At 32.7% G+C, this 16,813-nt stretch overlaps 1 protein-coding gene and 1 long non-coding RNA gene across 2 annotated transcripts; one reads left to right on the plus strand and one right to left on the minus strand.

Annotated features, from left to right (window-relative positions):
• Positions 1-5,092: 5,092 nt before the first annotated feature.
• capt (adenylyl cyclase-associated protein 1) lies at positions 5,093-16,579 on the plus strand. Its single transcript, XM_018540531.1, has 8 exons — positions 5,093-5,624; positions 8,435-8,765; positions 8,883-9,167; positions 9,242-9,480; positions 9,575-9,750; positions 9,848-10,051; positions 16,227-16,370; positions 16,444-16,579. The coding sequence occupies exons 2-8, from the start codon at positions 8,647-8,649 to the stop codon at positions 16,525-16,527; spliced, it is 1,251 nt and encodes a 416-aa protein (XP_018396033.1). The 5' UTR covers positions 5,093-5,624; positions 8,435-8,646; the 3' UTR covers positions 16,528-16,579.
• LOC108774434 (uncharacterized) lies at positions 14,426-15,256 on the minus strand. The gene is made up of 3 exons (XR_001940724.1): positions 15,190-15,256; positions 14,905-15,078; positions 14,426-14,457 (listed from the first exon to the last, which is right to left on the minus strand). It is a non-coding gene; the product is annotated as an uncharacterized LOC108774434 (long non-coding RNA).
• Positions 16,580-16,813: the final 234 nt, after the last annotated feature.

Genomic DNA, 16,813 nt, shown 5'->3' on the forward strand with positions numbered 1-16,813 from the left:
TGTAGATTATATATATATATATATATATATATATATAATTTAATCTTGTTTTAACTAACTCTTTAAGTTTTTCTTATTGTTAAAACGAGAAAAAGGTACAGAAAGTAAGCTATAAATCTATAGACATAAAAAATTATAACGCTGTTTTCTCATCTCCAATAAAAAACGCAAAAAAACTCAGCAAACTTTTGACTGGGACTGTACTGAGAGAAAGAGGGATATTGTCGCCTGAAAGCCCTCTCTGTCGGCTGAGTAACGACTTGTTCTTTCTCAGGGTATTATTATATACAGTTCGTCTTCGTATAGGTCGTGCATTTCCTTCGCGAACAACCTGAAGCCTGAAGACCGGCCCGTACGCGTGCAATCGGCGATTTTAAGCCGCCGCTAAAATCAGAGAGCGGTCGAAAACAGTACTTCCGGCACATCCGGCAAACGCCCCAGTCTACCTGTCAGCGCATCGCCGCCGGAGCTGAAACTTTTGCCCGTACGATAGATCGTACCTCGCCGATTTTTCATCGATTCTATCGAGAAAGGGGCCGTGCAAGCGGTGGTGATTTACGCGAGAAGATCTTCTACCGAATGGTGAGTGTACATTTATAGTTTGGACGTCGTCGTTTTATCGCCACGCGCGACAGAGTAGCTCCTTTTCCGTAAATTGCTTGGTTTATTTTCCGACAGGAGGCCTAATATTAAGCGCGATCGAACGTACGATGTTAAAATTACGTGCAAAATGAGTAGACTTCTTTCGCGCGGATTTATTTTTCAGGCTGGCTAAGTTCGAAGAGACTGAAAGTGCAAAGTTTGGTTATCCGCCGTTATGCATTCCGGCGAGCGTTGCCTGGCTTGAGTCATGCATTTCACTTGACGTTTATTGCCGGTGACGTATGCATTCGCATAGTCGTATCGTGCTTACGCTAAGTAAACTTTGTCGAAGACTACTTCTTTGATTAAGTTCGACAGATAATTATCATTTCTTGTGAAACTATTTAATTTTGTTGAATTTTCATACATCTGTCGGCACATTTAACGTAATAACCTCAAGCAACTAGATACACAGATTGTAAACAGGTTACTCCAATTAACTTCAATTAACTTATCGAGTAATATCTGCAGTACCTTGTTAACGTAAATCGAATCATTCGTTTTTTATTTGACACTCTTGAACAGAAAGATTAGATCAATATAACTAATTATACAATTATAGAAATTGTATCGGTTGAATTTATCATTGATTAAGTTAATAAGTAGGAATTTAAAGAACTTTTAAGTAAGATATGAATATTCTTTTTACCAATGTAGACTAATTTTATTGTTAGTTTAATTTACTCTTTTATCTTTCTCTAATTCTCAGAATTAGGAAAAGATACAAAGAAAGTTAAACCAAGATTAAATTTAATTTACATTGATAAAAACAGACGTAAATATAAATAAAATAAGATAAAGAATATTTAAGTAAAATCAAGGACAATGAATTATTAGAAATTACATTGGTTGAATATGTTATTGATTAACTAAGTTTTCTTAAACTTATCCATGAAATTCAATTCTTTATTATGAAATGTTCCTATTGTTTGATTTAAGTCTATTTCTATAAATATAAATTAACTTTAATATCTGTTTAATTTATACTCTTTTTGTCTTTTTCTAATTCTAGGAATTAGAAGAACATAAAGAATAAATTAATCTGAGATTAAAATTAATCTACTTTGGTAGAAGTCTATTAGATTAGAGCGAAGAGATTAATAGCTAACTCGGTTAGAATGGAAGAGAGTACTACTTGGTTTTCAATTCAATTGAGAGGCTTGCTACAACAGTAAACAATCCACATTTTGTAAAAATGGAGTAAATAAATTTTAAAATGATATTGATATTTTTTTCATTACTTTAATTTAAAAGTTCATTTATTCTGTTTTTACAAAATGTGAATTAATCTACTATTATAGCAAGTCTTTCAAAATTATAAGACTTTTTTAAATTATAAAATGTTTTTTATATCACATAATTAGTATACACTTCTTGTACTTCTAACAATAAGATGTTTATTTCACTAAAGTAATTTTAGTAAATACAAAGTAATATAAACATCCATGTTATAATTTCACACTCAACAGTATAATTTTTATGTACAACATTATATTACATTTATATTTTAAGTTTGAAATTTATAACATTAATATTATGGTATTTATTTGTTGGTGTTTACTAGAATGTACGAAATTTGGTGAAAATGAGAAGGAAAATTCTAATGAGATTTAGTGTAGCTATAGAAAACGAACCTATAGTGTGAAAGTGTAATAAAAATATCTAATTGTATTCAAATATTCCACCACATGATGTTATTGTATCATTTAAACTGTATATGTTAGACATTCCATCAAAATATATTATGCTTGTGTTATGATATATTAAAAAAATTAGTAGTAACAACAATGATGATAAATCATCATTGTTTATTTTCAGAGTATAGTAGTATAGAAAATTTGTTGTAAGACATTGTTAATTGCGTCATAATGATCTATTATCATCATATTAATTTTTTTTTACTTATTGGTTGCTATAAATTGCTGATTTATGATGACTGTTCGATTAATTGATAGTCAATTAATCAAAAAATATTTATCAATATTTATCTTTATTATCACAGTTAAATTATTAACTTTATTTGTAATTTGACACAAACAAGAAAGATTAGATTTGACACGACAAGAAAGACGAATTATACAATCAGAAATATTGTTACAAGTACTTGTGTCGACAGAATTAATCATCTTTAGAAAAATTAATAGGAAATCGTTGATATATTGAGAGACTGTCGATCATTGTAAATAATTTTTAAAATCAATTACTCGATTAATTTTTTTCGACCACTCACTCCTGCATTATTTTATGGATAGAGTTATTCATTTTTTGCAATATAAAAAAAGATTTAATTAGGGATATCGAGTTATCGAGTTCAAAATTTTGTCAAGTAGACTTTGATTGTCATATCACACATATCTATAGGTGACGCATACAATTCAAAAAGATTCCATTACTCATTTATGAGTGACAGTTTTTTAACTCGTTCAAAAATGATTTCAAAATTAAAGAAACGCTATTTATATAAAGACATTTAAAAAAAATAATATATGCTCTAAATTTAATTCATAATGTTGATATCCGTTAAATGCCTGTTTTTATAATATTAATTAGATTAACTTTAGTCTTAGAAAACAATTCAATTTACTCTCTTCCTTTTCTCTAATTTCTAAAACTAGAAGAAGATGAATAATGCCTGTTTCCACCAATGCAGATTAACTTTAATCTCGGTTTAACTTACTGTTAATCTTTTTCTAATTTTTAGAATTAGAAAAAGATGAAAAGCAAATTGAACCAAGATTAAAATTAATCTGCATTGGTGGAAATGGGCATAAGAGTTAGTTGAATCGAGATTAAAATTAAACTACATAAACGGTCAAAAGTTGATCTCGCTAATCCACAAGGGTTCAGTCGAAAAGTCGCCCCGAAAGCAGGATGTTGCGATTCACTTCCGAACAGCGGCAGCACAAGGGACGTGACCCGGAGGTGCGAAGAAGGAGCGAGGAGGCAGGGGTGGAAACGTTGCATCGCGCCGGTCGAAACTGGGAACGTCAAATCCGGGCGAGCATCCAGGACGTTATCTCCAGCCGCCGCCTCTCCGCTCGCGCCTTCGTTATCGTTGCCGTCTTCCTCGCCGTTCCGTTGATCTCTCGAAAAACCTGCTATCTTTTCCTTCCGCGATACTTGTCAGCAACAATCGGAAATTCTCAACTTTAGATTTATCCAGCTGGCGAGTGCGTTTCTGCATTCTTCTGTTATCCTGTGGACTGCTCTCGGAATATACTCCATTCTAGAATCTGCACCTGGAATCCTTTTGACACTCGCCCTGCGAAAGCTTCTAAAACTCTCGTGCGTTTGTTTTGCTTTTTTCACGAGAGTGTGATGACAATTCTATCGATAATTGACAATTACGTTCGATACTTCAATTTCTTGTTACCAAATAATTGTGCATCTCGGAGCATATATTCGGAATTTTTGCAGTGTGGCTGGAGAAAAAGGAGCCGTGTTTTATCACAAGGAGATTGTTCGAGCGCGATTTTTGATCGCTTGTGCCTTTTGAGCTTCGTTTCAAGCGTTATCGCGCACCGTTCGTGTAAAAAGACGACGATGTTGGTGCATCCTGAGACATACTGCACGCATCAGTTGTAATTGACATAATTAACTTGTTATGTTTATGAACGACCATATTGACGATTTAAACGAATCCGCATGAAACGGCATTGCGGGCTGGGAAGTTGTTGGCATTGTCACATTTCGTTAAAAATATTTGTTAAATTTTTGACTGTTAAGTCTATTAAGAAACTTATAGTTTTCTCGTTGAATTAAATGGAATTTTTTAACATTAATTTGTAAGAGATTTTACGAATTGAAGAGAAGTTATTATCAATCTTGAACGCGTGATATAACATTGTACGTTGAAATACGTATTCAGGAAAAGCAGCAAAGATAACGGCAAATACGTGGAGTACGAGGTGGATGATATATAGGAACGATGTTTAAGTGTTGCGTATGTAACAGCGCGTCGAAGAAGGCGAACGCTGAGGGAGAGGATGACACGCCAGTTGGATCGCCCAAGCTAACCGCAGCATCCGTCGAAGTGGATGACGAGATTGAATTTGCGACGAAGGTGGACAAGTTGAATGGCAATGTACAGAAGTCGGAAGAGACGTCGCCAGAAAATATTTCATTAGAGAATAAGGATGTCTCGCTAGAGGATAAAGTTGCCTCTCTAGAGAATAAGGATGCCTTACCAGAGGAAAAAGATGCCTCATCAGAGGATAAGGGTGCCTCAGCAGAGAGTAAGGATATCTCACCAGAGAATAAGGATGCCTCACTAGAGAATAAGGATGCCTCGATAGAGGATAAGGATGCCTCGATAGAGGATAAGGATTCCTTGCCAAAGGATAAAGATATTCCACTAGAGGATGAAGGTGCAGTCCCATCAGAGGATGAAGGTATCCCACCAGAGGATAAAAATGCCTTGCCAGAGAATAAGAATGTCTCGCTAGAAGATAAGGACGCCCTATTAGAGGATAAGGATGCTTCGCTGGAGAATAAAGATGTTTCGCTAGAGGATAAGGATGCTTTGCCAGAGGATAAGGATGCCTCGCCAGAGGATAAATATGTCACATTAGAGGATAAGGATATTTTGCTAGAGGCTAGGAATGCCTCGCTAAGTTCCCCGATTCGCGCCACTTCGTTAAATTCCACTCCAATTCGTATATATTCGAACGAAAATACCGACATTGAAGATAGCTCGAGTTCATCCTCGACGAAAGAAACAGTTGAGGAAGCCGGTGAGGAAACCGGCTTCAAAATTGTCGACGATAAAGACAGCAACCTCGTCGACAGCGTCGTTGAAGATTGGACGCAGCCGACTGAAAACGTTGACTCTATTGATGCTGTTGCTCCCGTCAAAACGAATCTTTATGACGCGTCGGGATATATAGAAAGGACGATCGATGACGGACCGGAGGACGAAGGTGACGACTCGGTATTTGAAGGCTATCCGAGCGAAAATGAAACGATCAAGAAGGAGCCACCAGGTACATTAGGATCCGCGATCCTACGTCTCTGTAATTTGAACACTGATATACGAGTCTGCCCACATATCGTTAATATTTGATTATTCTTGTATAATTTTACACGTGTCGATATTTGACATTTGCATATTTCATAATGTTATATTTGTAAATATGTGAATTTCCGGGATATACGAATATTGAGTTACGAACTTGCTTATTATGGACTTATTTATTTTTATTGTTTTGAAGCTCTCCCTTTAAAGCGCATTTTTTATTTATTTTTCGTTATTTTATAAAATAAACACACATTTTTATATTCTTCCTTTCTCTTGAATAAAAAGAATTAGTAATTTTATCCTAAAATCTATGTTTTATCCATGTAACAGATATTATTTAAAGAATTTATTTATGTTTCTTTCTGTTTAATTTAAATATATAAATAATATTATATATTTATTATATAACTTTATGACTAATTGTATTACTAAAATATTGTGTTTGGTATTCTATATACAAATGCAGTTATTAAATATGAATAATTAAATAACAACCAAACACGCGTTCTATTAAACACTTTTTTTTTTTAAATAATGTAAACACTATTTTCTCATCACAAATTACATAAAATTGCGTTTAAAGTTGAATGCGGCATATAAATGTCTTGTAAATAAAAATGATGGATTCTTTTCGTAGGCAGTCCCATTTTCTACGCTCGTATAGTACCTACTCGCGTTAGTAGAAAGAACATCGATTTGTAATAATTTCCGTGGGGGACATGACACCACTTTATCAATTGTATGAGAATATTAACTTTAACTGGTGGGCGGGGCAGAGCGGGCCACGTGTGGCCGTAAGACTTCAAGAATGAAAGACATGCATCTTTAAGAATAAAAGCTCGACGTATCATATGTCATTTCCGTAGTTGCCTCGATTCCACGTTGGCTGTCCGAGGAAGATGACGGCGAATACGTCTCGGGTGGATGCAGCGGCATGCAGGAACCGCCGGCGACGCCCGTCGCTCGCGACGAGTTAGCTTTAAGGCGACACAGATTCTTCTCCGATCTGTTGCAAGCTGCGCAGAATTCGACGGAGCACCGAGTGAGATTCGACCCGTTAGGACCGATGGTGCACACCGGTTAGGATTTGCCTAAGAATTTCCTATAGGCCCAGTTCTACAACTCACGGTTAACTCTTAACCGAGAGTTAAATTCTACTTATTCCTTATCTCTTTCCAATTCTAGAATCGGAAAGAGATACAAAATAAGTTAAATCTCGATTAAGAGTTAACCGTGAATTGTGGAACTGCGCCTTAGTCGGTTGTTATTCTTTCACGCGTTGTTAGTTCTGGATTCTAGCCCAGCGTCTGCCTTGCGATTTTCGCCTCATTTTACAATCCACTCTCGTTTATACCAGCTTACGATAGTCTATTTTATACAATCACTTTCATGAATAATTTTATAAATTGTACGCACAATGTTTATATAAGTATGATACAGACTAGCGCTATTCAACGTTATTGAATATATTTTGAATATATCTTTTTATCTTGATCACTCATACTTGATTTTTTGTTACCGATATTTTTATTACATGTTTAAAATAAAGAAAAAAAGATAAGAGAAATAATTAATCTATCCATGTCATAATGTATCCAGTGTGATTGCAAGTATGATGCATACGAATGTGCATACTTTCAATTTCTACGTATATTACATATCTTTAGATATGACGATTAAATCTCTATGCGCTTCAAGTAATACCATTGCGATTATGTTACATTATGAATCATTTGCCGAGCGTATTTCTGTGGATGGGACTTATAACTGCATGTTGGTGGATTCTCTAATAATAGTCTGGAGTTCTCGCGTCGGACGGAAAGTCATCTCATTTAAGATATCTTTCAGTTTCTTGCCAATTTTCGGAAAGTTTAGTAGCTGCATCGTCGTTTATAATAGGATAATTGCAATATTCTTCAAAACTTAGGTAACATTCTGGCGAAAAATAAAAATAAGGCAAACAAAATATATAAATAATCTTTTAAGGGAAACCGTGAGCGGTATAATTTTTATACATTTTATTTCATTAGCCAGATGGTTCTGCGTGCATTAGGAAATTTTAATCTACAACGAATTTAAGGACAAATTTTATAATCAAAGTCATTTATGTACCTTGTGAAAAGAAGAGAATCGTCATCTTAATTGGTCTAATCTTTTTTTTTATCCGACAATTTCGTCGAAAGTTTAGTTTGTTGTCAAAACATAGTTTCAAAATATAAATACGGAGCAGGTGTTTAAATCGATTCAAAGTTCTTTATTTTAAAAATTATGCTTTCTTAGTAGAAAATACGCTTCGTAAATAGTAAACAATGATAACGATTGAATTGTTCATTAATATAATTATTTAATTATATGTACTTTATCATTATAATTTAAAAAATTACGCTGGTCGCGTTTTTCCTTAAGCTGTGTACTTACTATATATATATATTATATGTGTGTGTGTGTGTGTATACATTTAATTTTGATACATATAGTTTTATTAATGTACACACTTAAGTACTGATCCTTTCGCGATGTATACTAACTATTTATAAACGTATTCTATATTTAGTGTTCCAAGTACTCGATGAAGTATTTCAAGCGTCTCTAAGTTTTCCAGATATATATGTCCGAATTCCCTACGAGATAAAGTTTACTTTCCTCTTTGTGTTTTCCGTTTGTTTATCAGTTTTATGTTAACATTTTTAAATGTGAGTGAATGAATAATCTTTTTTATTATTATTATAGACTGTATACAAACGTTTACAAGTTTGTTTATAAAATAAATTGCAGGTTGCGAGAGTATCGATAAAGAAGAACATCTAGAAGAGTTAGTGAACCGATTGGAAAACGTAACGAGACGACTTGAAAACGTACACTTTGTAGTTCAGACACAAGACACCGCTGTACAAACGAGCACACCTTCCCCGAAGAGGTCTACGTCGTCAGGAAGTAGTTTATCTCTATCGTCGAAGCAGGAAACTGTTCCGAATCCATCTACAAACATGTCGGTCGCCGGATATGAAGACTTTTTAACTGGGCCAGTTAAAGAATATCTACAATTAAGTAAAAAAATCGGCGGCGATGTAGATGTTCATAGCAAGCTCGTGGAAAAGGCTTTTCAGTAAGTAACATTTTATAAAATTAAAGAAGTAGATAAACATATATATCAAATAAATTATTAAATTATCAATAATAAAGGGTTAATAATAATAAATTGTTAAATATATTCTAATTTTAGAATTCAGCTTCAGTTTATACACATGGCAGCGAGCCGTCCCGCACCGACGAATCAATCCGAACAAGTATCTTTATTTGCGCCCATGTCTGCACAAATACAACAGATTCAAGAATTTCGCGAGAAGAATCGTGGTTCTCCCTTCTTTAATCACTTATCAGCAATTAGTGAAAGTATCCCAGCTTTGGGATGGGTCGCTGTGTCTCCTACGCCAGCTCCTTATGTGAAGGAAATGAATGACGCAGGTCAATTTTACACCAATCGTGTATTAAAAGATTGGAAAGAAAAGTAAGCTTTTTTTAAAACTCATTATTCTTTTTGTAATTTGTTTAGGAACCGAACTAAAACTTACTTATTTATAGAGACAAAATACACATAGACTGGTGTAAAGCATGGGTGCAAACATTGACCGACTTGCAACAGTACGTTCGTCAACATCATACGACGGGTTTAGTATGGGGAAAAACTGGCGCACCTGCGGGCGTATGCATACCACCCCCTCCGCCACCCTCGATGCCAATCGGAGATATTGCACCGACGGTGAATGACGACAGAAGCGCTCTTTTCGCTCAGATTAATCAAGGAGAAGATATCACGAAAAGTGAATACATATTATATATTTTTTCTTCTATGCAATTCTACAATTTCTGTGCGAGAATATATTATATGCAATATATAATATATTTATATTATAGGTTTGAAAAGAGTCACCTCCGATATGCAAACACATAAAAATCCTGCTTTGAGATCCGGTCCGGCACCATTTAAAACGCCGACAATTAATGCGATACCGATGAAAACGGTGTTGCCAGCAAGTGCACCTATTGACAAGCCACCTGTATTTACTAGAGATGGCAAAAAATGGCTTGTGGTATGATATTTTATAAAGAAATAATAAAAATATTGAACAATGCGTTTCACTGTACGTATTATATTATTATATATTAAAAATATTGTATTTTTCACAGGAATATCATAAGGGTGAGAATTTAGTAATTGATAACGTAGAGATGAATAATGTGGTTTATATGTTTCGATGCCAAGATAGCACACTTACTGTCAAAGGCAAAATGAATTCTGTTGTTATGGATTCTTGTCGTAAATCGTCCGTTGTATTCGATTCCCTGGTGTCCAGTATCGAATTTGTTAATTGTCAAAGCGTACAAATGCAGGTATGTATGGTTACACAATAGCTCCTTTTATTATTAGCGTGTGTATAAGCTTATAGGGAGAGAGATCTTAATTTTAAGATATCTTATAGATAATTTAACTTTCTGAAAAGCTTTTTCTATAAAAAATTTAATACATACAAATGTAAAAATAAGCGTTTATTTAGAAAAAATGCACTCTTTATAAAAAAATTCGATAAATAAAAATATTAAAAATATTTACAGAAATAAGACAAGTTATACGTCTCAAGTCTCATTCATTGTATTGTAAGTTAGACATTGATGTACATGTATCTGTAATGGAAGGTTTCGCTGTAATTTCTTTTTCCTTTTTTTCAACAGTAATAGTCCACAACTTGTTTTTATGTATCAGCAGATCAGTCGTGGGACTGATATTCTTCGTATTTAAAATAAATAAATCCGCCGGATACTTCTTCCGTAAATCGTCATTTGCCATAATAGAAATAACAATCATCTCTTTAGAAGCAATCTTTTTTATATGCTGCATTATGCTTGTATCTGATTTACTTCCATATATATCGCTTTTATCTGAATTTTTATCTGAATTCTGCTTTTTATCGATTGCTAAGGATTTTACATTTTGATCACTAGACACAATTTCCGAATATTTTTTTGATGTGTTTTCCCTACATGTCATATTACGTTTTTCTGATTCTTCATTGAATATATTCTTTTCTAAATTTAATTTTGTTAAATTTGACACCGTGTGTGTCTTCTCTACATGCAAATGCCTATTTATTGAAACATTGTCATTTTGTACAACTTCCTCATCTGTTGCATGAATTTTTGTACAAGTCTTTTTTCTTAACATAGTTAATGGAGGACTCCTCGCGTGTCCTTGATGTTTCATTCTGTGAGATGATTCTAAACGATTTTTTAAGATCGGTATACTAGATTTAGTGGATATTTTTTGTGGTAGTATAATAGACTTTGATTGAGTTATGAGTCGCAATTTATTTTTTACACATTTATTTTTATCATTGTGCAGCTTTGGATAGGGCTGATGTAACGTACCGCTGATGTATTTCATATTATGGCGTATTAAAAGTGAATGTGATTTTTTTGGATATATTTTAACTTTTAAATCTTTACGTCTATTAGTTATTAAAGACATGTCGCTTTTGGCTTTAACTTGGGAATATGTTTGGAATGGTTTTATGATGCAATGTTTTATTCGAGGCGATAAATTTGCGGTGTATATAGATATTTCATCATTTTGTTTTAAATCATTTAAGATACTATCTGTATTTAATGTTTTATTTTCTTTATTTAATGACAGAGATAGTAAAGAAGCAGCGGGATCAAAGATGAAATTGTTTTCCTTTAATGTTGTTAAAGGAGACGTTTTTGGATTCGTCGGATAATCACGTTTTGAGTTATCAAGAATAAGATTTGAGTTAATAAGTATTGTCAAATTAGAATATTCTGATGACAATTTATTTGGTGTTACTATATTTATATCTGGACATTTATCTACGGATATTTGTTGTTTAATAACATTTTGTTTCATTTCTTTCTGTACGTTTAACTTTAAATATGAATGTTTCATGTCCAGCGTAGATTTAGAAGATACATTGTCCATTTTTACATCACTTATTATTTCCTCGTCAGTGAAATACGAATTACTATGAGAGATCGAATTGTAATTAGATTTTGTCAGACAGTCTTCACGTGCTGTGTGAATGACTTTTGCATCACCGTTTGCAACATCAAGTGAAAAATATGATATTATTGATGGCTTACTTTCAGTGATTTGTGTCTGCATTTTACGTTTATTGAAATCCGCATTTACATCAACTATTGTACTTTTATCAATTTTATCATTTTCTGTATTCGATACAATGTGTTCTTCACAACAAGGCGTAATCGAATTCGGTATTTTGTATGTAGATTTTGAGTCAGTTTTGTGCGTTAGAATTTTTGGAAGAAACAAATCAACGTCTTCCTTTTCTAATTCTGTAGGTATTTCCGATTGTTGTGTATCATTCTTGATAGAGAATTTATTGTTAATAGGAGTAATAAGTGCGAACATTCCTGGATTTCTCTTTAAATACAGGTCGGAAGAGCATTTTAAATCATTTTCTGTTTCCTGTTTGTATTCTTTTATGTAATTCGGCCATGCATTTGTTAAAATATCGGATGACTTCTTTGAAGAACTAAAAATTTGGTCGGCGCTGTTGCTGCTAGATGGTGCGATAGATCGATTATATACTATTACATGACTCGCCTCATTTGAACATCGAAAAACATTGTTTTTACCTTGACATTGGAGTGCTCTGCGTGCTTTAAAAATTGCTATATTTTGATTTTGAAGAAAAGTGTCTATGTAATCTCTGATATCTTTAACACGTTCCAATATGAGGTCTTCGAATTTTAACATCGTCGGCGAACGTTTATCAGCGATATTATTGTCAATGTCGGACACTGTATTTTCTCTTAAATTTTCTTGTATGCACGTGCGAATATTTGATAGATCAGTTTTTGTTTGCATCGATCTTTCATCCATATCGACTGGTATTGTTATCGAGATTACTTTTTCATAAATCGGAGGTTTTAACGAAACATTATTCTTAATCTCGACACTATTATTATGACTCGTGAGATCTGTAATGCTAAAATACTGCGAAGATGTTTCGGAAATACAATCTTGGTTCTTGATATCTTGTTCGTCTTCATAATGCTCGAGTGTATTTATCTTTTTCAAATATTGAGGAAATAAGTCACGTCGTTGCTTCATTTCTAAACAGATGTAACGTTGATTAATTTTATCATGAGAGTTACTAACAACTGGTTCTTTCTCTTTGATATCTACTATCATCGAAGGAAAATTATTATTTGATATCAGTGAAGATTCACCCGCAATATCACCTTGTTTTACATTGCTTATTGGACATTTCTTTTTTAAGTGTGTCAGTAAAGTATTCTTGAAATGCAAAGCCTCTTGAAGCAGTAACACCGTCGATTTTGTTCCCCTGTTATTGCTATTGTTTGATATTTTACTTTGACTGCTGTTTTGAGATATTGTCACATTTTCTCGGTATTGTTTTTTATCAAATGAGTCGCTGAATTTTTTAGTAGCAAATCTTTCCTCTAATAATGCCTCGTTTTGAATTTGAATATCTTTATTTTCAGGTGATAAAGTATAGAATATTCTTTCTGATATTGCTTCAGATATGTTATCTCGTGTATCGAAAAAAGTATTTGCTTTTATCGCATCTTTATTGACTTCGGTATTCAATTCCGTTTCGTGGTTACGACTGCAATCTAAAATATTTTCGCACAAGCATTCTTTGTATTCATTTTCGTAGCTTTCCAATGTCTGTAATATTGCATTGCTGGAACGTAAATGCAGTTCTGCTGGCACAAATGCTGAAAGATTGCTTCTTATATCATGTTGACTAAATCCTTTAGAATAAGTATTTCGCAATGTAAGATTTTCACTAGAACGTTGATACGTTTTCGACGTACGTGATGAATATTCGGCTAAGGAAGATAAACTATCTTCTGAGCGATTTAACTCGAAATATTCGCTTGAGATATCCATGACCGGATATGTTATAAATGAATCTATTTCATCGATTTGATTTGTCGATTCTTGTCGTTTTGTAGACTTACTCGTGTCTTGATATGTTTGCAACACATTATGTAAATTCTGAAGTCTCTTTCTGACTTCGATTAACGTTTCCTGAGAAGGTTGTATATTGTGCGTTGGTTGCATTATCGGAATAACTGGGACGAGTTCTCTCGAGGGTGCACAGTTGTTTGTCTTTAAAGCAACAACGTCTTTAGATATGTTCACTTTATTTTGAGGATATGTTTCTTCAGTATCTTTTACCATATTACCTTGCGTTCGTTCCACGCATTTTATCTCATTTATTTCTTCTTTTTTTACTATTATAGAAGCATCGCAGAATGTCTCTCTTTCCTTTCTTGTCGACAAAGCTGTCTAGAATATGATGAATTGATAATTATCATAAATTATATTATCATAAAATAATATTATTTACTGCGCTTATTTAAATTAGGCGATTAATAAACTTACTTGTCCTGTTGTGTGTGTAGATTTTAATGAAGATATTTTGCTCATTTTTGATGGCCGATTCATTGAACGTAGATATTTATTGTTACGTTGCAATTCCTTAAGAAATGATTTGCATTTATAGATAGTCTCTGTGAATTTCTTGCATGGATTGTTAGTATTTATTCCATATATATCATTCTGCATTACGAAAGGAGTCATTTTTGAAGATTGATGATTAATCACGTTTGAATTCAGTGGTAGAAGCTGCACATTTTGGCGTTGCAATGTGAAATTTTTGCTTTTAGAGAGATTATTTTTCTTCGTTCTTGCATTTTGCGGGTATATATGTGCCCTCGCTGAATATACACTAACGAAATAAACTAACTCAGTGATTGCACGGGTTTTCAAAGATTTTGCGCTTTCTCTGAATTCTTATTACTGTATGATAGACTGAAGTAAAATATATAATAATTAATATTATATATATTGTTATACATTAATGTTTTTTAGTTTTGGATGGAAGGTTTCGCCGAGCAAAACATTAGTAATGTAAAACATTAATAATTTAAAATATTAAGTTTTCTTAGTTTATTATTTTTAGTTTTTCTATTAATGTTCTACTAATACTTTTTTATTCATGTTTTTGCTTGAAAAAAAAAACTAAATAAAATCGGGAATTATCGAGAGAAAGTGCAAAATATTTCTGAAGCAATTTAATTATAAGACTATGGTGCTTATCTGTATAAAAATTGCATTCTAGTTATATGAATAGTAAAAATTAGTGTAAAATTGAATGTATTTCTAATTTTTGTACTTCACAGATTGATCAGTAGATTTTAAAGTTTCAATGCGGGCTGTTGATAATTCACTGTGTTTAATATGTTGTGGGACATGTTCTTGTTTTATATCAAAACGATTTGTTAGTTTTGCTTCTGATGAATGAAGCGCTTTTGAGTGAGGAGCATACATGTTGCTCTCTGATAAAGAACTGAAATAAAGCATTATTTATATAAACATAAATATATTAAAATCTATATTCTTTTGTAATTGACTCATTAGAAATTTGTTAATATTCGATATTTTAAACTTTTTTACGTACTTTGACAGCACTTGTTTCAACCAATTTTTTCGGTCACCTGGATTAGATAAAGTCGTTCTGATCTTCCATAGCTTTGGATTTAAATTACAGATTTGATGTGGTAGTGGCCAAGTTCCATATTGCATTTTGTACGTTAAAACATTGATTTTCAATTCCAAATCCTGAATTTTATATCTGACTTTATTTAGTATTTGTTTATTAAGCACAGCATTTTTTGTGTGCATATTTTTGCAATATTTTATACGAATAAGTATCGTAGAAGCGATGGCTATCGCTAAAACCTTTAAATATTAGACAAATTACAGTACAATTAAATATTTTTCTTAAATCTAATTTAGCAAGAATCAAAAAATTTTTAATTTTTTGAAACTATAGAACAAAAAAAGTAACTTGTGGATTTTAAATATTTAGTTTGTAATATAAATCCTTAACAAAAACTTTTAAAAGTAATTACTAATAATCTGTGGAGAGTGTATATATATAAAATTGCATACCCATATAATTCCTTCTTTTGCTAAATAATCAACAACATCAGATACAACCTCGCACCATAAATAATTTGCCACCGCGATTACACAATCTTTCCAATTTGTCTCACATGTTACGGCCACAGTTTCGAAATTTCCACCTAAAACATTTCCATTTTTTCGAATTTTTGAAAAATAGATAGATTTTTTGACGTATACTATTTGTATTTAATTTAGTTTAGCGTTAAAAATAAGAAAAAATATTCTTACCAACTTTCCACGGCATTTTTATTTACGCAATGCTTGTTAAATTGATATTTTAATACAAATGAAATTATGCGTGTGAAATTCAAAGAACTGTCAGGCTGCTATATCTTCCACTACCGATACATGTTCGGCATGGTTTGCAAGGCCGAGCACTTACGCACTGGCAATTGTTATTGAAATGCACTCTGAATATATTGCCAGTTATTGCGAGTATTGATTCGAGTTTTGAGTCTAATATGAATAATATATCTTTTTAATATAATAGATATTAATAATCATATCTATTTCATATATTTATTACAGGTGCTCGGAAAGGTACCTACAATTTCTATTGATAAAACGGACGGTTGTCAAATGTATTTAAGTACGGATTCTCTGGGTGTTGAACTCATCACCAGTAAATCTAGTGAAATGAATGTCATGGTGCCCAAAGCCAATGGAGATTATGTAAGTTAGCCTACAATTAACAGATGCAATTTTTTAATTTTTATAATTCTACTTGAATATATTACCATTGTAGAGCGAATATCCAGTACCGGAGCAATTTAAGACTACTATTAGCAAGAACGGTCTTAATACCATGGCTGTTGATTCCCTTGGTTAAAAGCGAGGTATTTATTTATATGCATAGCCTATGCATCTTCTTAACAATATAATTAAAGGTATGATCGTCAAAGATATTATCAATTTATTAATAATATTATTTATTATCTTCTGCAAATAATGTGCAGAATTAAAGAAAATATCAGATTTAGTATTGTATATCTCGCTTATGTCTAATGGATTGCTTCGATCATATACATATATATAATATATATCACTATGTTCCTGAACATAATAAGTTGTACACGTTGACAAAATGCATTCGATAATTAACGATAACGATGTAT

Source organism: Cyphomyrmex costatus, unplaced genomic scaffold (genome assembly GCF_001594065.2).
Source record: "Cyphomyrmex costatus isolate MS0001 unplaced genomic scaffold, Ccosl1.0 scaffold1053, whole genome shotgun sequence".
NCBI classification, from domain to species: domain Eukaryota; kingdom Metazoa; phylum Arthropoda; class Insecta; order Hymenoptera; family Formicidae; genus Cyphomyrmex; species Cyphomyrmex costatus.